This window comes from Geotrypetes seraphini, chromosome 19 (assembly GCF_902459505.1).
Source record: "Geotrypetes seraphini chromosome 19, aGeoSer1.1, whole genome shotgun sequence".
Taxonomy (NCBI): Eukaryota; Metazoa; Chordata; class Amphibia; order Gymnophiona; family Dermophiidae; genus Geotrypetes; species Geotrypetes seraphini.
In genome coordinates this window covers 13,105,604-13,127,937 of record NC_047102.1, presented here as the reverse complement: position 1 = coordinate 13,127,937, position 22,334 = coordinate 13,105,604, and the positions used below count along the sequence as shown (strand labels likewise).

At 44.0% G+C, this 22,334-nt stretch overlaps 1 protein-coding gene and 1 non-coding gene across 6 annotated transcripts in view; both read left to right on the top strand.

The window, feature by feature from the left end:
* Window positions 1-21,486, top strand: part of CKAP5 (cytoskeleton associated protein 5) — a 120,032-nt gene extending 98,546 nt beyond the window's left edge. For all 5 annotated transcript variants that reach the window (XM_033928376.1, XM_033928375.1, XM_033928371.1 and 2 more), the window contains 11 exons: window positions 727-897; window positions 1,062-1,182; window positions 1,491-1,670; window positions 2,279-2,466; window positions 4,893-4,968; window positions 5,217-5,405; window positions 7,166-7,303; window positions 15,237-15,320; window positions 16,326-16,488; window positions 17,665-17,804; window positions 19,158-21,486. In XM_033928376.1, the coding sequence (XP_033784267.1) occupies window positions 727-897; window positions 1,062-1,182; window positions 1,491-1,670; window positions 2,279-2,466; window positions 4,893-4,968; window positions 5,217-5,405; window positions 7,166-7,303; window positions 15,237-15,320; window positions 16,326-16,488; window positions 17,665-17,804; window positions 19,158-19,406 (1,699 nt within the window). In that variant the 3' untranslated portion in view covers window positions 19,407-21,486. The remainder of the gene's footprint in view (window positions 1-726; window positions 898-1,061; window positions 1,183-1,490; window positions 1,671-2,278; window positions 2,467-4,892; window positions 4,969-5,216; window positions 5,406-7,165; window positions 7,304-15,236; window positions 15,321-16,325; window positions 16,489-17,664; window positions 17,805-19,157) is intronic.
* LOC117352425 lies at window positions 1,243-1,354 on the top strand. Its single transcript, XR_004537685.1, has one exon. It is a non-coding gene; the product is annotated as a small nucleolar RNA SNORD67 (small nucleolar RNA).
* Window positions 21,487-22,334: the final 848 nt, after the last annotated feature.

Below are 22,334 nucleotides of genomic sequence, written 5' to 3'. Positions count from 1 at the left end.
CTAAGCGTACCATTTCCAATTGGATGGCGGCTTGTATCTCTTTCTGCTATGCCCAGGCTGGATTACTCCTTCACAGTAAAGTCACAGCCCATAAGGTCAGAGCAATGGCAGCTTCTGTAGCTTTCCTCAGATCTACACCTATTGAGGAAATTTGTAGAGCTGCTACTTGGTCCTCGGTTCATACCTTCACTTCTCACCATTGTCTGGATACTTTCTCCAGACGGGATGGACAGTTTGGCCAAACAGTATTACAAAATTTATTCTCTTTAAGTTGCCAACTCTCCCACCATCCCACTTTGGTTAGCTTGGAGGTCACCCACTTGTGAGAATACCTGCCTGCTTGTCCTGGGATAAAGCACAGTTACTTATCGTAACAGTTGTTATCCAGGGACAGCAGGCAGCTATTCTCACATCCCACCCACCTCCCTGGGTTGGCTTCTCTGCTGGCTATCTGAACTGAGGAGACGCGCCCTGCGCTGGGCGGGAAGACACTCGCGCATGCGCGGTGCGGGCGACTCAAATTTCGAGTTTCTTCAAGCAAGTCTGCTTGTGAGGCGTCCGCATCGAGGCTCTGTCGGATGACATCACCCACTTGTGAGAATAGCTGCCTGCTGTCCCTGGATAACAATTGTTACGGTAAGTAACTGTGCTTTTTCTCCTTTCCATGGTTGAAAGATAAAATCTAGTTCTTTTCCTGTACTAACATAGTCTTCCTCCTTTCCTCAGTCAAGCCCGTACTCTTGGGCATTCAGATACATCACATGTGGTTCCACGAGAATTCCAGCTGGACCTTGATGAAATTGAGAATGACAATGGCACAGTGCGATGTGAAATGCCTGCCCTTGTGCAGCACAAATTGGATGATATTTTTGAACCAGTCTTAATTCCAGAACCTAAGTGAGTTGTGTTACCATGGGGAAATGTATATATGCACTTTGTAAATGGATGGGAGATGTAGAGAAGTGATCTTTGGAGTGTTGGAAGGTTCTGCAGTAAGTTGTCTTGTTTGTATAACAGGATTACCAGATATCTGGTTGATGGGTTTCCCTCTCTTACTGTAGGATCCGTGCTGTATCCCCACATTTTGATGACCTGCACAGTAATACAGCTTCCACCATTAACTTTGTGATCTCACAGGTTGCCAGCGGGGATATTAATGCCAGCATTCAGGCACTTGCACAGGTTAGTTTAATATTGTGGGACGCTGAGCATTGATGAGGGATCCAGTGTGTTTACAGCACCAGTGAGAATGATGAGTTGCACATTGGTGGAACTGCGGTGTCTGGGGACACTTCGTTCTGCTCAGACTATCCCTGCTGACAAAACAAAGTGCACAGGGGCCATCTGACTCATTGGATGCCAGCTGCTTGTAATACATTAGGTGGAAGGGGAGGATAACAGTTTCTGAACCCAATGATCTTGGATATATTTGGGGTGGGGGGTTCCTTCTTGTCTCAACTTGTGCTGAATTCCCCCCCTCCTTTCCATAGATTGATGAAGTTCTCAGACAAGAAGACAAAGCAGAAGCCATGTCTGGCCACATTGACCAGTTCCTGATTGCTACATTCATGCAGTTACGCCTTGTATATTATACACACATGGCTGATGAGAAGCTGGAAAAGGATGAGATAGTCCGTCTATACAGCTGCATCATTGGCAACATGATCTCGGTAAGGATACCATTTCAGAAGTAATATGTATCATAAAACAAGACAACCCAAGTAGATTTCATTATAGATAACAGAGAAGCAAGCTTTCTAACCATTGTTTTTAATTCTTAAAAGCCAACAGAATTGTCTTGGTTAAATGCTTATAGGCGTTAACTCCTAGGACCACAGAAACATAGGGCTGCAAAGGACCTCAAGAAATTTTCTAGTTTGTGTAGCTCTTAACTTCAAAATCTATTTTGCATGAATGATCCCAAAGGAATATTTAACCTGCTTTTTAATCTCCATTTGAGACCAGCATTTGTTTAACCTATAGCCAAGAAATTTACTGTTACTCAGTGTATATAACTTTTTTTTTTTGTCACCTTTTCTTTTTTTTTTCTCTCTCTTTTTTTTATTTATGAATTTTTTAAAAATTTTAACAAGCATTACAATCTTGTACAGAAAAGTACAATCAAGAAAACATATCATTGATTTTTGCCACCTTTTCCATTTTAGGAGCATTGAATGTGATAATATTGAACTCTGAGGCCATTCTATTCTAGCTGACTTAGTATACATTGCATACTATCTAAGGTGTATGTAATTCTAATTACAAATCTTATGGACAGTTGTTTCAGATTGAGAACCTGGCACGAGAAGCATCTACAGGCGTACTGAAAGATTTGATGCATGGTCTGATCACTCTAATGCTTGACTCGCGGGTGGAGGATCTAGAGGAAGGGCAGCAGATTATCCGATCAGTTAACCTCTTGGTAGTAAAGGTTCTTGAAAAGTCAGATCATACAAACATCTTGAGGTATGTGAACATGTCTTGTCTGGAGATTTATTTGGTTAGTTTTATATCCCGTCCTCAATGAGCTCTTAACAAGTAACAAGGTTGACATACATAATGCATAGACAAATTATGAATTTACATGTGTACAGTAATGTGGGACAGAAAAGGATTGAGGTTTCACTCTTTATTTTCAAGAATATGCTGTAAGTCTTTTTGAACATTAATTTTGCTCTTCAAGAACTAAGAGTTGAAGGAACAGACTGTCTTAGTAGAATAATAAAGTAATTTTTTCACAGTGGAATCTTAAACAAGCATATCGGTCTAGTGGTGCATTCTGGTAATCATATTTACTTATCTTACGATGATTATATCCCGCATCTTCCTTATTCAGGTTCTGTGTGAATAGCAATTAAGAAAACTTGGACATTACCAAAGAAGTACAACAAAATATTTCTAGATAATAACTGATAATTAACAGTTAACTTTTGCTTCTTTGATGGTATTCTTTAATACAGAACTCATGGTTCCAATAACAAGAATTTCAAAACAAGTTTTTAAAGCTTTCCTAAAAATGCTGTAATGCATGTTCTTAACTTGGATGGTAATGAATTCCACACTATAGCTGTTTGAAATGAAAAAGCTTAGTCTTCACCTTAGATATTGATGGAGAACATAACTTTTGGAGTCAACATCTCCACCTTATAATAACTGACCTGCGTATTTGGTGGGGGGGGGGGGGGGGGAGGGAAGAGAGGAGACAATGGCTTGCAGACTGCATTTATTTTTTTTAAGACTGATGAAAGAAGCAAAAAAGAATGTATATGCAAAATCTGCTTGCTTGATTTGTAGACTGAAATTTAATGGCATACCACTGAAGTATTAAGTTTTCCTGTTTGGCCCAAAGCGGACCCCTTTCCCCCAAGCTAAAATTAATTTCTGGATTGTTTTATGGAATATCTCGACCCTGTGCAAGACTAAGAATGTTTTGATGGGCCCCTGAAATTAAAATGGCATTCTCATAGAATTTATTTGGCTGGGTAAAAATGCTAGAATAGCTTTAGTATCTTTACAAAAACCAATTATGTTGGGCGGGGTAAATTTTCCAAACTTTTATAGATATCATCAAGCTTTTATCATGCAGCAGGGTATGTACTGGATCCTTCCTGAGGTTTTGAAATATCTTCCGGATTGGCTTTACCTAGAATGGAAAATTATTTCCCCATTGAGATTGCGTCATGTTTTGAGTATTAAATTATCACATATTTATAAAGACACTAGCATTCTTTTGTCTACATGGAAAACCTTACAATTCATAAATAATTTAACTTCTGAGCCGATACAACAGTCTACATGTCAGTCCAAGATTCAGATTGGCGGGTCTAAGATCCTCTGGAAGCATTGGATGCAGGCAGGTATGCGTGCGTTAGAGGATGTGATATCTAATGGGAAAATGCTTGATTTTTCACGACTGCAACAATCATTCAGTATTTCAAAATCTCAAACATATAAATGGTTGCAATTGAAGCAGGCCATTCAGAAAGGGTTCCCTGATTGGCAAAATCTCAAAAATCAGTATAGCTTGCCATGCTTATGCTTCCAGACTGATTTCCTACGACATCAGGCTGCCAATTTCTGCTACTCAATGGCCACAAATCTGGTCTTGGAGAATGAGATGTACAGCGGTTTTTTCTTGTTGCATACGACTTTTTGGACCCCGGTTCGAGTGCAGAAGTTAGATAGTTCTAAGTCTAACAGATGCTGGCACTGTCATCTTGAAAGAGGGACATTGGAACATCTATTGTTTTATTGTCCTTTAATACTTAATTTTTGGAAATCGATATGGGGACAGATTAATACCATATTGGAGTCATCGATTCCGTTGACTTATGATATAGTCATATATGGGACGTTATTAGATCTTAAACCCCCTTTGGACCGATATAAAGGCAGACTGCTCCTTCTTATGGATAGCCATGCAGATGATCACTCGCAATTGGAAAAATTATGATCGCCTTAATTTTCCTTTCTGGTGGGCAAATTTATGCTTATGCTATAGGTATGAAAAGATGAATGCTGATATTTTAGGGCATAGTAATGCATTTAAATTGGTGTGGGGCCCCTTGAAGTCTTATCACTTCATCATAATTGTCTCTTATTTTTACTTTTAGTGAATTTCTATATATATCCAGGGTAGGGTGGGAGGTTGGGTGGAGAGGGTTATTTCTTTGTTGTATTCTTTGTTTATATATACATGCATAAGTAGGGGGGGAATTATTCTTTATGTAATTTTATTGATTGAATATAAGTGCTTACTGTTATGGCTGCTGGATGTATAATGTTCTGCACTTTTTACTGATTTGAAAATTAAAAAAAGATTAATTAAAAAAAAAAAAAAAAAATGTTTTGATGGGCAAGTTTTCCATTATTATATGTGGTGTTGGTTTCAGTGCCCTACTTGTGCTGCTCCAAGACAGCCTGCTAGCAACAGCCAGCTCCCCCAAATTCTCTGAACTAGTCATGAAGGTGAGTTCCTAATGGTCACAGGTCATTAGAAAATGTCTACAGACATTTTTTTAAAATTATATCTGCTTGCAAACCTGATATTCTGCTCATATTGGCCTCCTTAACTGTAGAGGAGCCAGCAAACTTTTGTCTGCCTTTGAGGTTCGCTATATCTGCAAATGTAAGCATTTAAGTTCCTCCTTTTGGTTCTGTGAAGTGATATTGAAATCTATTTTTGTCTAACTTGTGGCTCTCTATTTTCTTGATAGTGTCTTTGGAGGATGGTACGACTACTACCTGAATCAATAAATTCCATTAATCTGGACAGGATCCTGCTGGATATCCACAATTTCATGAAGGTGTTTCCCAAGGACAAGATGAAACAGCACAAGAACGAACTTCCCATTCGAACATTAAAGACTATCTTGCACACATTGTGCAAGCTGAAGGGGCCGACGGTAAGGGCATCCCTTCTGTGTGTGCAGAACTATGCGCACATTTTATTTTTAAATCAGCTTCTTCCATTGAACATACTTGTATTTCAAAACAAAAATAATAATAACTTTATTCTTCTATACTGCCACAATCTTGCGACTTCTAGGCGGTTTACATTCAAGAGAGCTGGACATTCAGCGAGTTACAATTTGCAGATAGTCAGAGGAAATACAGAGTACAGAAACTTTAAGAAAGCGAAAATATAAAATATACATTTCGTTAAGAAATTTCCGAAAGGACCTGTTAGGAAAAGGTCGCAAATTACAAAAAATACAGTGAAAATTACAATATACAGTTTGTTAGGAATTTTCAGAGGGGACATGTTAAATGAAAGGTCCCGAATTACAAAATACAGTTTATTTGTTTTTAAATAAATCTTTATTCATTTTCAAAAATTACAACATGTGTACAATAATCCATCAGAAATATATTAATCACTTGACAATCTTATTTGTAATCTTCCAATACATAAATATAAAAGAATCCCACCCCTCCCTCCCATATACTAATAATTAACAATTATCAATTCTTATCATTCATACTCCCAACCTCCCTCTATCTTTTCCAATACTAAGGTGTTTAAGATGTCTGATCATTAGAATAAAATACAGTTTGATTAGGATTTCAGAGGGGGCATATTGGGAAAAACGAAACAAGAGAAGAAAAAAAAAAGTGTTCAGTGAACATTTTGTTTAGGTGATATATCTATCGAATAAGGCATATCACCGAACAGATTTATAGATCTTCACCGAACAGATTTATAGATTTGTTATGCCAAACAAATGGCGACAGAGGACCACAACTTTTACAGTGACATAACTGCATAAAGAAGTGATGGAGATGAGGTAGTTGCCAGTATTCTATCACCAGCAGGTGGTGGTCATTACTGGATTGGTACAGCAAGGTTGACATTATCTCCTAAGGCTGTAGTTGAGGTTTGTCTGTGCCTAGTTGAGAAGATGTCTGAGCCTTTACCTTAGAAGAGCAGGCCACAGTTGTGTTCCCTGGTTCTGGTTCTTGCAGCCTGGTTCAACCAAGAAAGTTGGTTGCCTAGCTGGAATCTGGAGAGGTCCACTGGACAGGTATCCTGGGCTGAATCTGTGTCTTACTAGGTTCCTCATTCCCCTCCTCCACCCTTTTTCATGTTTTGCTTCCCTCCTTTCTTAGGCTGGGGCTAGGGGACCATATAAAGTTGGCAGGAGGTGCATCAGGGCAAGAAGAGGGACTGGTGCACCCAAGTGGGTCAGAGTAGGCCTCAGGGTATCGGCACAGGAGGCAATAGAATAGCTGGCACATGGCTTTCACAGTCGGTGTTTTCTGCCCTCATTGTGTGGCTGTGTTGCAAGTGCTGCAAGTTCAGGAAACTGGTTCTTTGATGCCATCTCCAGCCAAATATGTCACATTTTACTGGTCTCTTGATAACTTATTATATTTTTGCATTTTACATATATTGCTCTTTATTCCTTAATATGTTTAGAGGTTCGCTAATGTTTCTCCACTTTACACACTTACATATTGTGGTGTCATGCTGGGAGTGAGTGCTCTGCATATTGAATGTGTAGTGCTTGCCACAATCTAATTTTACAGCTGAAAATCTTGTGCTTTAAGCTTTGAATTTTTAGCCCTTAACGTAACATTGAAAGGAGCAGCTACCCTGACTGAGCTGCTAGGAGATTCTGGTTGCTCATTTCCTTGCAATTGCTTCCATTTTGTAAACTTCCAGATTATGGACCATCTAAGTATGATTGAAAACAAGAATGAGTCTGAGCTCGAAACTCACCTGCTTAGGGTCATGAAGCACACTATGGATCAGACGGGATCTAAGACAGAGAAGGACACTGAAAAAGGAGCTTCACGCATTGTGAGTACTAGCACTAACAGCCAGAGGCAATATCCATAGCAATTGGGGATTGGAGAGCAGTTTGATCTGTATCTGTAGGTTGTAGGTGAACACTTTGGACTATGATTCAACCTTTTCCAATATTTAAATGAGGAAAATGGATGACTTTTAGAGAAGGGAACCTGTCAATGTAGAGCTCACTACTTTACTATAATCATAAGCCTTTTCATATATCAAAATATACCTTAAGCTGTGGAGGTGTATTTATTTTGTTCTTATTTTGCATCAAGAATTGATGAAAGCTACTTATTTTTTTTTTTTTCACTTGAATTATATATAGGCAGTAATCTTCACTTGTTGTCATCTGATTGTCCTAGAACATAACAAGTAGAAATGTCTCCCAGTGACTAGAGAGCCCAGATCAGGCACACTCATCTTGAAAGATTAGTTAACTATAAAGTTTATGTAAACCTGCTTTTATCTTGACAGGATGACAGGAACCAGCAGGTTAAGCCTTTTTGTATGTTTCTGGTTGTTGGCCCTTTGTTATGGAATACTCTTCTGAAGGAATTAGAAACATAGAAAAAAGCAGCAGAAAAGGGCTATAGCCCACCAAGTCTGCCCATTCCAAGTATCCCCTCCCCTGAATTTACTCCCTTAAAGATCCCACGTGAGTATCCCATTTTCTCTTAAAATCCGTCACGCTGCTGGCCTTTATCGCCTGGAGTGAGAGTCTGTTCCAATGATCCACTACTCTTTCGGTGAAGAAGTACTTCCTGGAGTCGCCATGAAACTTCCCTCCCCTGATTTTCAGCGGATGCCCTCTGGTGGTCAAGGGTCCCATGAGCCAGAAGATATCATCTTCTGACTCGATGTGTCCCGTGATGTACTTATATGTTTCAATCATATCTCCCCGTTCTCTTCTTTCCTCAAGTGAGTACAGCCGCAATTTTTTTAGTCTTTCTTCATACGTGAGATCCTTGAGCCCCAAGACCATCCTGGTGGCCGTTCGCTGAACCGACTCGATCCTCAGCACGTCCTTTCGGTAGTGTGGTCTCCAAAACTGAACACAGTACTCCAAGTGAGGCCTCACCATGGCTCTGTACAACGGCATCATAACTTCAGGTCTCCTGGTGACGAAACCTCTGCGGATACACCCCATCATTTGTCTTGCCCTGGAGGAAGCCTTCTCCACTTGATTGGCAACCTTCATGTCCTCACTAATGATCACCCCTAGGTCGCATTCCGCCGTGGTCCTAACCAAGGTCTCACCATTTAGTACATAAGTTCTACGCGGGTTTCTCTTACCCAGATGCATTATCTTGCATTTTTTAGTATTGAAGCCTAGCTGCCAAGTAGTTGACCATTGTTCCAGCAACAGTAAGTCGTGTGTCATATTATCAGGTAATAAGCTTTTGCCTACTATGTTGCAAAGTTTGGCGTCGTCGGCGAACAGTGATACCCTTCCTCTAAGTCCTTGCGTCATATCTCTTATGAATAAGTTAAATAGAATCGGGCCCAGGACCGAGCCCTGCGGCACTTCACTGATCACGTCCGATGCTTCGGATGGGGTACCGTTCACCACCACCTTCTGAAGTCTACCGCTCAGCCAATCCCCAACCCATGTAGTTAGAGTGTCTCCTAATCCTATCGATTTCAGCTTGTTCAGTAATCTTCGATGAGGGACGCTATCAAATGCTTTACTGAAGTCCAAATATACCACGTCCAGTGACTCTCCGGCGTCCAGTTGTCTAGTAACCCAGTCAAAAAAGCTAATCAGATTAGATTGGCAGGATCTGCCCTGGGTGAACCCGTGTTGGTGTGGATCACGCAGTTTTTCTTCGTCTAGGATTGTGTCAAGATTCTGTTTGAGAATGATTCAGAATGTTTGAGAATGATTCAGAATGTCAAGATTCTGAATTGAGAATGATGGAGTCTCTAAGCATATTTAGAAAATTTTTAAAAACATTTGTTTTCTTTTATGAAGCAGATAAGAGGTACTTCTTTAGCACTCTCCAGACCAGTAGAGGTTAACTTTACGAATGGGTATATATCTAATCATGACCAGCAGGTGGAGACTGAAAACAAAACTTTGGGACAGTATATACTATCCTCCCTTCTCTATTTCCCTCAGTCTTCTTTCAGTCTCCAGCAGGTGTTGAGTGATCTGTACCCATCTCTCTTGGTAGGGCTGTTGGAATTTGTTTAGGGGTTTATTGTCCCTGTTTTTGGCCGGACGGAGCTTGGTCGGGCCCTGTTTGGGGGTCCGTCCGACCTCGGGGGTGTCAAACCCGGCGGGTCACGAGCGGGGTCCCTCCCCCCACTTCCTCCACCTCCCCACATTTTTTTAGAGGAGCCTCAGCAGTAAGCCTTGCCCCCTAAGTCAAGCAAGGCATATTGCTTCTAGAGCCTGTGGAGTCTGTTCTGTAAAAAAAAAAAAAAAAAAAAAAAAAAAAAAAAATCCTGAGGTAGTGCTGGTCTGAAGGGTTGTTTCCCTTTAAGAAAACTGTATTTTACTGTATTTTTTCATGTAACCAGCACTTTTTTATAGCTAGGTCGCGTCTGGAGCAATTGTGCCCTTCTCCGGGGGAGTAGGCCACAATTTTAGTCCAGCCGCGAGGCACTCGCGGCCGGCCTGAACTCGGCGGTTTGGGTCGGTGAGGTGGTGGAGCTCCGTCGGCAGCGGCTGCAGGCGCCCAGAGCTCCCCGCCGATGGTGCCTCGCGAGTCGGCTTGGAGCAGTGGGGAAGCCCGGTCTTCCACAACCGCCCACGGAGGGATTCCCCGAAGGATTCCCTCTCAGCTGATTTTTTGACAGCTGATGCCGACTTGCCTGTCTTAGCGGCTGAGACTGTTCAGTCTTCTCAGCCGCTACAGGCCATGGAGGGAGCATTTTTGGCGGGAACTTCGCCATTTTCTTTGTCTGGCCCCTCCATTTTGTCTGCAACCTCAGGTGACCTTCCCCCTGTATGGCGAACACAGGGGCAGGTTTCAGCATGGACCCCTGCTGGGGCAGGGAGTCCCTGGGGACCCCCAGGGGTTTTTTGCCCCCAATTTATTTTCTTTCTTTGTGCGGACTTTTGGGGGTCCCACGTGCGCCTGGGGGGTTTCGGGGGGGGTTTCCCTCCGCGCCCCCTATGGCTTTGCCTCCCTCTTTTCGTTTGGCGTCCCCTCTTCCTCCTCCCTCATCCAAGCGCCCGCGGGGGGGCTTGGATTGCGAATTGGTGGGCGGAGGAGCGTGTTGGCCTGGTTGAGGACCTGGCTGCTTTGGCGGGCTTCCAGGATCCTCTAGAGGGGACGCCTGTTGGCAGCGGGGCGGCGGGTTTCCCGTCTTCCAGAGCAGATGCGTCCGTGGTGCGCTTTTTTATTCAGAGGGATGAGCTTTTAGACCTGTGTAGCAGGTCTCCTTGGTGCTGCATTTTTGCAGTGGCGCCGCCGGAGACCCCGCGTATGGGGGCCCCTCTGCTTCAGGGGGTCTGTCCTGGTTCCCGCTCTTTTCCTGTGCGTCAGGATTTGCGGGATTTTGTGTTGGCGCAGTGGCCTATGGGCGCAGTTTCGTTTGGTGTGCGCCTTGGCTCTTGGGTATCCCGTCCCGGAGGGAGGTAGGGCTACCTTAATTTCGCCAATGGGGAACGCGGTGGTCTCGGCACTTCCTAAGCGGCATACCGTGCCTGTTATGGACGGTTCTGCTCTTAGGGTCTCGGAGGCGCGTGCGTTAGAGACTCTTCTTAAGTGTGATTTTGATGTCTCTGCCTTTGGGGTCCAGGCGGCTGTTTGTGGGGAGCTAGTCGCTCGCGCCGTGTTTCGGTGGGCTGAGCGTGTCCTGGATCGGGAGTCTGATGACTGGTCTCTAGTGGATCAGGAGGTAGCGAAGATTGCGATGGCTGCCTCGTTCCTCTCAGATGCTCTTTATGACTTGGTGCGGATTTCGGCTAAGTCTATGGCATGGCCGCGCGGCGTATTTTGTGGCTGCGCGCTTGGGCGGCGGATTCTGCGTCCAAAGCTAAGTTTACTAAAGTTCCCTTTAGGGGGTCTTTTTGTTTGGAGAGGAATTAGATGAGTTGATTCAGACTCTGACGGACTCGAAGGTGCCCCGTCTGCCTGAGGACCGTGCCCGCCCTGCGTCTAGGTGTGGGGCTGCCCGGGGGCGTTTGCGGGAATTTCGCAAGTATCGCCCGGGGCGTGGGGCTGCTTCTTTCCCGGCTCAGGGTTTTTCCCGGGGTCGGTTCTTCCAGCGCATGCAGCCCTTTCGGGGGGCCCGTCGGGGGGCAGGGAATCCCTCCGCCGGTTCCCCCGCTTCCCGTCCTGCGCAATGACTCCTTGCCGGCGCCCCCTTTGGTTCCGGTGGGGGCCCGGCTGCGCAAATTTTTCCCCAAATGGGCCGAGATCGCGTCCGATCAGTGGGTCCTTGAGGTGGTGCGGGACGGTTACGCTCTGGAGTTTACCCGCTCTCTGCCGGACCTTTTCCTCGCTTCTCCATGTCAGACTCCATGGAAGACGCAGGCTTTTCGTCAGACCCTTCAGCGTTTGCTAGATCTCGAGGCAGTGGTGCCGGTGTCCCCTACGGAGTGGGGCACCGGCAGGTACTCCATTTACTTTGTGGTGGCCATAAAGGAGGGGACCTTTCGGCCCATCCTGGATGTCTCTCGATCTGACGGAGGCCTACTTGCAGGTTCCAATTCGGGCCTCTCATCAGCACTTCCTTCGCTTTGCGATCTTGGGGCGGCACTTTCAGTTCTGTGCGCTTCCCTTTGGTCTGGCCACGGCTCCTCGGACGTTCACCACGGTAATGGTGGTCGTCGCGGCAGCCTTGCGGTCGGTGGGCATCCTGGTTCTCCCCTACCTGGACGACTGGTTGATTCGGGCAAAGTCGTTGCAGGAGAGCTCCCGGGTTACGGCTCGGGTGGTGGAGTTTCTCCGGTCGCTGGGCTGGGTGGTCAACCTTTCCAAGAGTCGGTTGGTCCCGGCTCAGCGTCTGGAGTGCCTTGGGGTTATGTTCGACATCTCCTTGGGGAAGGTCTTCCTTCCAGAGGCCCGGGTGAGCAAATTGCAATCTCAGATTCGCCTGCTTTTGGCGTCCCGGGGTCCTCGGGCGCGAGATTTCCTCCAAGTCCTGGGGTCAATGGCGGCGTCCCTGGACGTGGTGAGGTGGGCGCGGGCCCACATGCGTCCTCTTCAGTATGCTCTGCTCCGGAGGTGGTCTCCCCGGAGGCAAGATTTGGATGTTCCGGTTCCCCTGCGAGGCTTGGCGCGCTGCAGTCTGCGCTGGTGGCTCCGGACCCCTCACCTGGTTCAGGGGGTGGGTCTGGATCTCCCGCAGTGGACGGTGCTCCTTACGGATGCGAGTCTCCTCGGTTGGGGGGCTCAGTTTATGGGCCACTCAGCTCGGGGCACCTGGTCCGCGGAGGAGGCCTCCTGGTCGATCAACGGGTTGGAGACCAGAGCGGTCAGGCTGGCGCTGTTAGCTTTCCACTCCCTTTTGCTGGGCAAGTCGGTCAGAGTCCTGTCGGACAATGCCACGGCGGTGGCTTATGTCAATCGTCAGGGGGGCACCAAGAGCACTCCTGTGGCGCAGGAGGCGGCTCGGCTCATGGTTTGGGCGGAGTCCCATCTTCTGGACCTCTCGGCTTCTCATATAGCCGGGGTAGAAAATGTTCAGGCAGACTTCCTCAGTCGTCACTTCCTGGATCCAGGAGAGTGGTTTCTCGGCGCCGGAGCGTTTCGGTTGATAGTGCAAGATTGGGGGCAGCCCCTGATGGACCTGATGGCCACGAGTGGCAACGCCAAAGTGCCCCGCTTCTTCAGTCGTCGCAGGGAAGGGCTGGCCGAGGGTCTGGATGCTCTGGTCCAGCCGTGGCCAACGGAGGGGCTGTTGTATGTGTTCCCTCCTTGGCCGCTGGTGGGCAGAGTGCTTCTTCGCATTGTTCACCATCCGGGTTTGGTGGTGCTGGTGGCTCCGGATTGGCCTCGACGTCCGTGGTATGCGGATCTGGTGAGGCACCTGGTGGCGGTTCCTCTTCCTCTGCCTCTCTCGGACGACCTTCTGATGCAGGGTCCCATTCCCATGTTCGACCCGTCTCTCTTCTGTCTTACGGCGTGGCTCTTGAAAGGGGTCGCCTTAGCAAGAAGGGATATTCAGACAAGGTGATCGCTACACTGTTGGGGTCCCGGAGGCTTTCTACCTCTCGGGCTTATGTGCGGGTTTGGCGTCTCTTTGAGGAATGGTGTCGGGCGCGGGGAGTGACCTCTTTTCGCGCTTCTCTGCCTAACATTCTAGAGTTCTTGCAGGATGGCCTGGATAGAGGCCTGGCTTGGTCTTCTCTCCGGGTTCATCTTGCGGCCCTGTTGACCTTTCGAGGGTTGGTGTCAGGTCAGCGTTTATCGGCTCTTCCTGATGTGATTCGGTTTCTGCGGGCGGCCACGTTGCTTAGGCCTCCCCTACGGCCCTCGGTTCCCTCTTGGGATCTTAATCTGGTTCTCTCTGTTTTGGTGCGCCCGCCTTTCGAGCCCTTGGACGACTGTTCTTTGAAGGACCTTACTTTGAAGGCGGTCTTTTTGGTGGCCATTACTTCTGCTAGGCGTATTTCTGAGCTGCAGGCTTTCTCTTGTAGGGCTCCCTTCTTGGAGTTGTCTAGGGAGCGGGTCGTCTTGCGGCCTGTTCCTTCCTTTCTGCCGAAGGTTGTTTCTCCTTTTCATGTCAATCAATCGGTGGTTCTCCCGGTCTTGGGTGGTCGGGAGGGCTCTTCTGAGCAACGGCAGCTGCGCAAGTTGGATGTCGGTCGGGTCCTTCGCTCTGATGTGCAGCGGACCCAGGAATTCCGGAAGTCCGATCATCTCTTTGTCCTCCTGGCTGGTCCTCGTCGGGGAGCTGGCGCTTCTAAGGCTACTATTGCGCGCTGGATCAAGGAGACGATTGCTTCCGCTTATCTTCTGAAACAGCAGCCTGTTCCGGAGTTTCTCAAGGCTCTTTCCACTCGGGGTCAGGCGGCTTCTTGGGCTGAGTCGTCGCTCGTGCCTCCGGTGGATATTTGTAAGGCTGCGGTTTGGTCCTCCTTGTATTCTTTTGTTAGACATTATCGGGTAGATGTTCAGGCGCGTCGGGACGCGGTGTTCGGTGAGCGTGTTCTGGTATCGGCCCTTCGGGGGTCCCGCCCGTGAGAGGGACTGCTTTGGTACGTCCCATTCGTAAAGTTAACCTCTACTGGTCTGGAGAGTGCTAAAGAAGGAGAAATTAGGTTCTTACCTGCTAATTTACTTTCTTTTAGCTTCTCCAGACCAGTAGAGGTCCCCACCCTGTCTGTTGTTGTTGGGGCTGTTTTCGCGGGCAGTTTTTGTTTTTTGCTGCGGGTTCTAGTATTTTTCTAGGGCCGGGGAGAATTAAAGAACAGCGGCTGTGGCTCGGCTGGCTTAGCTGGCGAGCTGTGGGGACATTTTCCTTCGGGTATTTCTCCTCTGCATTTTCCAACAGCATTTGGGTATGTTATTTGTTACTCCTGTTCGGAGTATTGTTTTCTTCCTGTTTTCCAGTTCTTGGTTCTGCTTGGCTATTCGGCAGACTGAGGGAAATAGAGAAGGGAGGATAGTATATACTGTCCCAAAGTTTTGTTTTCAGTCTCCACCTGCTGGTCATGATTAGATATATACCCATTCGTAAAGTTAACCTCTACTGGTCTGGAGAAGCTAAAAGAAAGTAAATTAGCAGGTAAGAACCTAATTTCTCCTTAATTTACTGTTCAGGTTTTTTGATTGCTGCATTTTCTATCTGTATTATTGAATGTCTTAGATGCATATTTTGTTTTTGGATTTAAAATATTGAATGTGTTTTATATATGTATATTGTAAACGGCTCAGATTTGTAGATGTGCAATATATGACATTTTTAAATAAATTTTATGCTGCAAACTGAGGCTCAGATTTACGTGTAAAGCTTGTAACATACAGTTCCTTATCCTTAGGATGAAAAGGCGTCCAAAGCAAAAGTAAGCGACATCTTAGCAGAAATCTTCAAAAAGATTGGCTCCAAAGAAAATACGAAAGAGGTGAATAAAGGTTATGATATAAACCTTGGGTAGTAAAGTCTCTAGTGGAGAAAATGAGAACAGCAAGCAGATGAGAAGATTAAAACTTAGCTTTATTCCCTTTTCTTGCTCCAGGTGGTTAAAAACAGATGCCCAACATGGCCATGTTTCACCTAGGGCTGCTTCAGGGGCATTATAAAATACCAACTGGTGCTAAAATCCAACTCTGACCAACTGGTAAGATCAGCATCTCCAACCCAGACTGCCGTGTAGTGAATCTCATTGGCTTGCTGTTCTCATTTTCTCCTCATTGGATCTTGTTAGCCAGTTGCCTTACTTTCTGAAAAGCCTAGTGGAGGAATTCTCAGGAGAAAGCTAAAAATACATGGGTCAATATTTAAAGCACTTGCATGATTATTAGCATTGGATACTAAAAACATACGAGCTTTAGTTGAACATTTCCTATTAGCAAATTAATATATTTTGGCTGTAGAGATCAGTACTGTATGTGGTGAAAGTATATATCTGTTTGAGATAAAGGGCCAGAGGCATGATCAGAATGTTTCCAGATAATTGAATACATTTATCCATTTTGGAGAACACTACAGTTCTAACTTTCTACAGACTAGATGTCCTATTAAGCAAAGGACTGCACATTTAATGGCCATATAGAGAGGGCTGCTGAATAGTGGGTGTAAAGATAAGTGGATAAATTCTGCTTTATCTGATGACTTGTCTCTTGAATATTGATGGCTAGTTTGTATTTCATTGGTACCTTCTAAAGTTGTAATCTTCAACAGAAAATATTAAAGTAATAAAAATACCCGGTGAGGGGAAGCAAAAGACTCCCAAGCAGGCCCGCATCTGCACCAGTGTTATATTGAGATGGTCTCATTAGAATATTTTTATCTTCCGAATCCTTCCATATTGAAAAGAGGGATAACAAAGGTAGACTAGTTCTGTGATCTGAGGAGAGGTGGAGACTTGCTGCTGCTGCTTTTCTCACCCTTATGACTTCTTCTCTAGGGTCTGGCAGAGCTTTACGAATATAAGAAAAAATACTCTGATGCAGACATTGAACCTTTCCTGAAAAACTCTTCTCAGTTCTTCCAGAGCTACGTGGAGAGAGGCTTGCGATTGATTGAGATGGAAAGAGAAGGAAAGGGCGTCAAAATCTCTCCCTCTACAGGTAGAAATATATATTTTTCAGTCTATACCCTCTCTCAGCAAGGACAAGAATGCCACCTTGATTCCTGAATGTGTAAAGGGCACGACGTGTCTGACTTTAGCCCTTGGGAGTTCTAGTAGACCACCATTGCTCTGATTGCTGTGATTTATTTGCAGTGGTAGAATCTAACACTAGAAGAGCTGCTCCATTGCACACACAGTATAGAGATACAAAGGTCAAGTCAGCTAAATGGGTAATGCCTTCCTGGCCTGAACATCTTGAAGACCAAAGTAGTTAAAAAAATTTTTTTTTAACGTTCTTTAATCATTTTCAAATTGAACAGCAAGTGCACAAAAGAATATTCTATACCAGTTATTTCACAATAGCACATTAATCTCTACCACATAATATTCTAGTGATATAATAACCCCCCCAACCACCCACCCTTTATCACATTTTCAGTAAGAATAAACACACATATTATATAGCATATTTTAACATATAATGTATAAATTATTCCCAACTCCCTCCCCCCCTTTAGTGTGCTAAAAAGAAAAGGAAAAGAGAAGAATCGATGACTATTCACCACAATATGTTGCTATTGGCCCCCATATTTTTATATAAAGTTAGTATATGTCCCTCTTTGTACTGCTATTGCTCGTTCCATTTTAAATATATGGCATAATGAATTCCACCAAAATGTATAACTAAGGTTTCTGTGATTTTTTCCAATTATTGGTTATATGTTGGATGGCAACCCCTGTCATAACTAATAAAAGCTTGTTCCATCTAAATCTACAGTTAAATGTTACAGTTAAATCTAAAAAGAGTTTCCTTTATTTTAACTTGCAAAATTTTTATTGAGCATAAATCGCACCAAAATGCACTACAAACATCAGCAATACACCTCAGCCGTGAACAATACAAACACCACAGAAGTGAAGCACCTTGGTTCTTTAGTGCACCCAGTACAAATCCAGGAACAGATAGCCAAATGGCACAATCCACGCCCAGAGAAAACACAAAAAACTCTCCCAGGTCTCTAAGAGCTGAGAAAAAGAAAGAAAGAGAGAGAGAGTAACAGTGGTCTAGAAAACAAACTCCTTTTGTGATGCTAGTACTCATTTATAGATATTTTTAAACCATCTGCATTCTTGTGCTTTGTAAGATTTTTGTCCTTATTTTTTTTTTATTCAGTCATCTCTCCTCATACAATGGAGGTGACCACCACTAACATGTCAGCCCCCACCACAAACAGTGGAGAAGAGGTGGGACCCTCAGTCTACCTGGAGAGGTTAAAGATCCTGCGTCAGCGCTGTGGCTTGGATAATGCAAAGGTGAGACACTAAAGAACTCTTCTGTACATGCCGAAAAAGGAAAAATTTAAAATATCTACAGTTAAAGGAAAAACATGAAAGAAAATAGAGTGAAATAGAAAAGAAAAAGAGATTATCATAGAGGAGAGGGAAAACAGACTAGAGAGAGAATGCCATGTCAGATAATATTTCCAGATAGAACTAGGTCCTAGGATATTTTACACTGATGACTTAATATCTGTGTTAGATAATGTCTCCAACATAGAATTTACATATTAGGAATAGTTCTATGCATTGAATCTTTTTGAAAATTGACACATGTTCTGTTGACTGTGTTCTAAAAATTATGTGTGGTGGCCTTTTGATGTAAAAGTTGAACACCCCTGTTACACCAGTATACCTGTCTTTTTCTTCTCACTCTGTCCTGATCAGTCTAGTGGTGCCAAGGGGCAAGACTGAAAAAAAAAATCAGTTTTCCTTACCATCCACTCCAGACCAGTCCAGATTGATAGCTTATGTACTCCTACCAGTAGATGGAGACTAAAACCTCTGACTTCAGAAAACCTAAACCTAGCATGTGCAAATCCTATGGAGTCAGTATTTTCTCAGTCTCCAGCGGGTGGTAGATGGGGATAGCCTATGCAATCTTATTTGGTAGTATTTGGGCTTTTCCCCTTTATGTTCTTGACGGTCTTAGTTAAGGCTTTTTGACATAGAGCTCAGAACTGTGGGGGCCTTTCAACAGCCCCATGGTTACCACACCCAAGTGGCTGGGTCCCTCCCCCTCTACTTTTTTGGGTTGTCCTGTGAAGTTCAGGGAGTGAAGAGGACCCTTGTGTGCCTTAGCTCCTACAGTTGACAGAAAGCCTTGAGTGCAGCTGAGCTTAAATGTTGTGCAGTGCAGCTTTGGGATAGATATTGTGCTTTGTGGTGCTTTGCTGAGTGGGAGGGGCATGTTTGGCAGGGAGCTTGGAGTGGTATGCCATGAGATCCGCCAGGCTTCACCTTTTATAAATACTTTATGCCACTCCTGTTAAGTTCTGCAGTAGGTCTAAGGCTGGCAGAGCTATTGCAGCCTCCGGGTCAGATGTTGAGCATCGGTGTTGGCATAGACCCATTCAACACATACATCAGCAGAGGAGCGCACTCCTGTTCATATGTTCCTTGCAAGTGCGATGATCTGTTGGAGGCAAAATTGAGGAGGTGCCTTATAAAATTTTGAAAAACAATAACAACTGCATCATTGGCGTTTTTGATAGTACCATGTGGGAGAGAATTTTTTTGTGTTCTCTAACTTCTGACACATTCCCTGAAGATGTAAAACCAGGCCTTTTTAAAGGCTCTTTATCACTTCTGTCTGAATTTTTGTTGCAGGATGAAAGGCCTTCTCTGACCACATTGCTCTCCAAGCCAACTGCCCCCGCAGTGGCCTCTTCCACAGATATGCTGCATAGTAAATTGTCCCAGCTTCGCGAATCCCGGGAACAGTCTCAGAATTTGGAACTGGACTCCAATCAGGTGCTTTTGTCTGGAATCAGCACCGGTTCCACCACGTCCTCCACAGCAGCAAACATAGATGACTTGAAAAAGAGACTGGAGAGAATCAAGAGCAGTCGCAAGTGACGCGCTAAGCTCTTGGACACTGTGGCTGCTGTCGTCTCATTCTTCCTAGTTACATGGTCTTGTTGAGGCCTAGTGTGTACAAACTGGTTTTATGTATAATATAGTGCCAGGAATCTTTGTACATAACACTCTGCTGTTTGTGCATTTCTCTGTACTCTGTTGGCGTAATAGTGTACAGATTGCTCTTACTTTCTTCAGCCTTTGTTTTTTCTCTCTTGTTTTTAAACTTGCCACTTTTCTTGGCACCTGTTTAGATTGTTTTTAATTTAATTTTTGTGATATGCTTCCTGTAACCCTAAAACTGGTGATTCTGTATAGAATCCTGAGGCATGGCATGAAATAATTTAAGTGTCTTTTTGTAAATAAAGTTTACATTATGTACTGTTCTTCCTGTTGATAGAAGATGCACATGAATGCAACAAATACTGCTTAGATGGCACTACTTAATATTATTTATTAGGCTTTATTTATTTATAATTGAGGATTACTAAGTGTCAGCTTTCTGTGCTACCTTTGCTGGAGTACAAAGTGTTTTGAAGGGGCTCTCTTTAGCTTTGTACTGAAGGGTCTTACCAGCAGAAACAATGGTAACCCAAAGTCAAATGTTGCAGCATAAATTAATTGAGAAGTTAAGAAATAAAGGAAGGAAATGACTAGTGATCAAGTAGGATTAGATTAAGAAGTATTTGAAAGCTAACTGCTAAAGTAATACAGAATTTAATTAGTACTGAGCTTTGTTTGACCCTAGATTATATGGAAGAGTGGTGAAGTCACCTAAAGAACTTGTCTTGCACCTGCTCTGGATACTAGAAGAATTGGGCCAGCTAAACATTGGAAAAAATGTCCATATCAGTGCATGCATAAAACAGGAACTTCCATGCTTTTTAAAATGGGAATATGGGAAGTTCTGACTAAGCATAAATTAATGACATCAAGAACAACAAAGCAAGCTAGTAGTATAACAAGCCAAACCACAAACTTACAAGATGTAAATAAGACCCTTAAAGCTTTAGTTAGTTTCTCCTGTCCAGGCCAACTCCAGTGTCAAAATGGCTTGTCATGACCTCCAGCAGCAATTTTGTGAGACTGCTGCTAGAATAACACAGCAACCATTTTGACTGCAAATATAGGATGGAAGGGAGTGACTGGGGATTGCTCTTGCCACTAGCCTGCCAGAGCAGTAAAGTTTACCTGGAGTGGGCCTGAGGTGAGGGAACAACAACAGCCTACGGGTAGACCCAAAGGAGGGTCTTCCTTATGTTCAGCAAATGGGGGGAAGAGGAAGAAGAAAGAAAATAGGAGTGGGAGCTCCTGTGGTTTTGGGGATTTTGTTTAGTTGGGTTTTTTTTTTTTTTTTTGAGGTGGGTGAAGTGCAACAGCAGAAAAGGAAGGAAGAGAGAGAGAGTGAATAGGCTGTTCTGCTCTGAGGCCTAGGCAGATTTTGGCTGCAAATTCAGACCAACCCAAACAATTTTGGTCACCCTCTACAATGCCTCCTGAACTGTAAGTTTTGATTAGGAAACACACAGTGGAGTTACAGGTGTTACTGCAGCCATGCCCATAAGGTGGTGGCTGGAAAGAACATTTTTTGGCCAGTCTCTCGCAGCCTAGGAGCCCTCTGTGGAAATGCTGCCCTAGCTTTGAGCCAGCTCATTGTGCATGAGTGCCACTTCCCACCTGCGTGCCACTGGAATTCCTCAAGACTCTTCTTGTGCTATTTGCTTAGTTTTGCCAATTTTATTTGCTTTTGTTGCGGTCATGCTGTTTCCAATTCAGGAAGAGCACCTTGGAAATTCTAGCATTTTTCTTTTCTTTTTTTTTACCTTGAACAGTATGGGTCTCGATTAAGGGCCACAGGCTTCCTGATGAACTATTTCCTTTAAAATAATCATTTAATTTGCTGCAGTTGTACTTTTTAGTGGCTTAAAAAAAGTGTCTCCAATGTGGCACCACCATATCTGTCTAGTTATTCTGCGGTAAATATATTTAAAATCCTGTACATAAATAACACTGTAATATAAACTGTACTAGTTTACTTATTGAAACTGATTATAAAAACTAATAAATTAGTGAAAATGTGGTCAGTGCCCCATACGTGCAGTCATAAACATATGTAACTAATTATAGTGGAAGCATCATAGCACATTGACTTGCAATATTTCTATTTCTTGAAGCATATCATCAATACCATAAAAAACTATGTTGAAAAAGCCTCACAAAGGGTACTGATTTTAGTCCACACTGGAATCTTCAAATAATGTTTGAGAGTCCAAAATCCATGTATGTCGGCCTTTTCAATTAAATGTACTATGTACATTAATTAAATGTACATTAAATTTTCATATTCACCTGACAATATAGGCTTATTCTCTGTATGCCGCCTCTTTCTTCTACTCAGAAGTGGGTTTTGCTATAAAAAGCTTCTTCGGAAGGAGAAGACTGCCTGTTTTTTTTTTCCTGTTTCCCCCTTGACGCAGGCAATCAAGGCCAGTCTCCTCTCTCAGCAGGTTACAGCTTCTTAAACGCAAGGCAAGTATCTTCTAGACTCAAACTAGTTTTATCGACTGTTCTGTGGTACAGGCCCCTGCCACTGAAAAAGCAGACGTGAATTGATTTTAAACCTAACTGCTTCCACTGAAGGTACTGACCAAAGTTTAGATCTGGATGATTGAAGCGTTCAGGAATGCAAGAGCAGTTTCAAGCAGCTCCTTCAAATGGGCACTAGCCCCCTTAACGGCTCTTTGGCCTGATGTATAATGGTATCGTGGAAATTGCAGCATGTAGATGCTGAAGCCTTTGAAAGATCTGTTTACAAGTTCCTGCCCCCGTTATAAGTCAAGGAATGGCATTTTGAACAATCTTTTTTTTATTTTGCTGTACATTAATCCAGATTATTCAAAATAAGTGCCTGAATAAGTTATTTGTAAT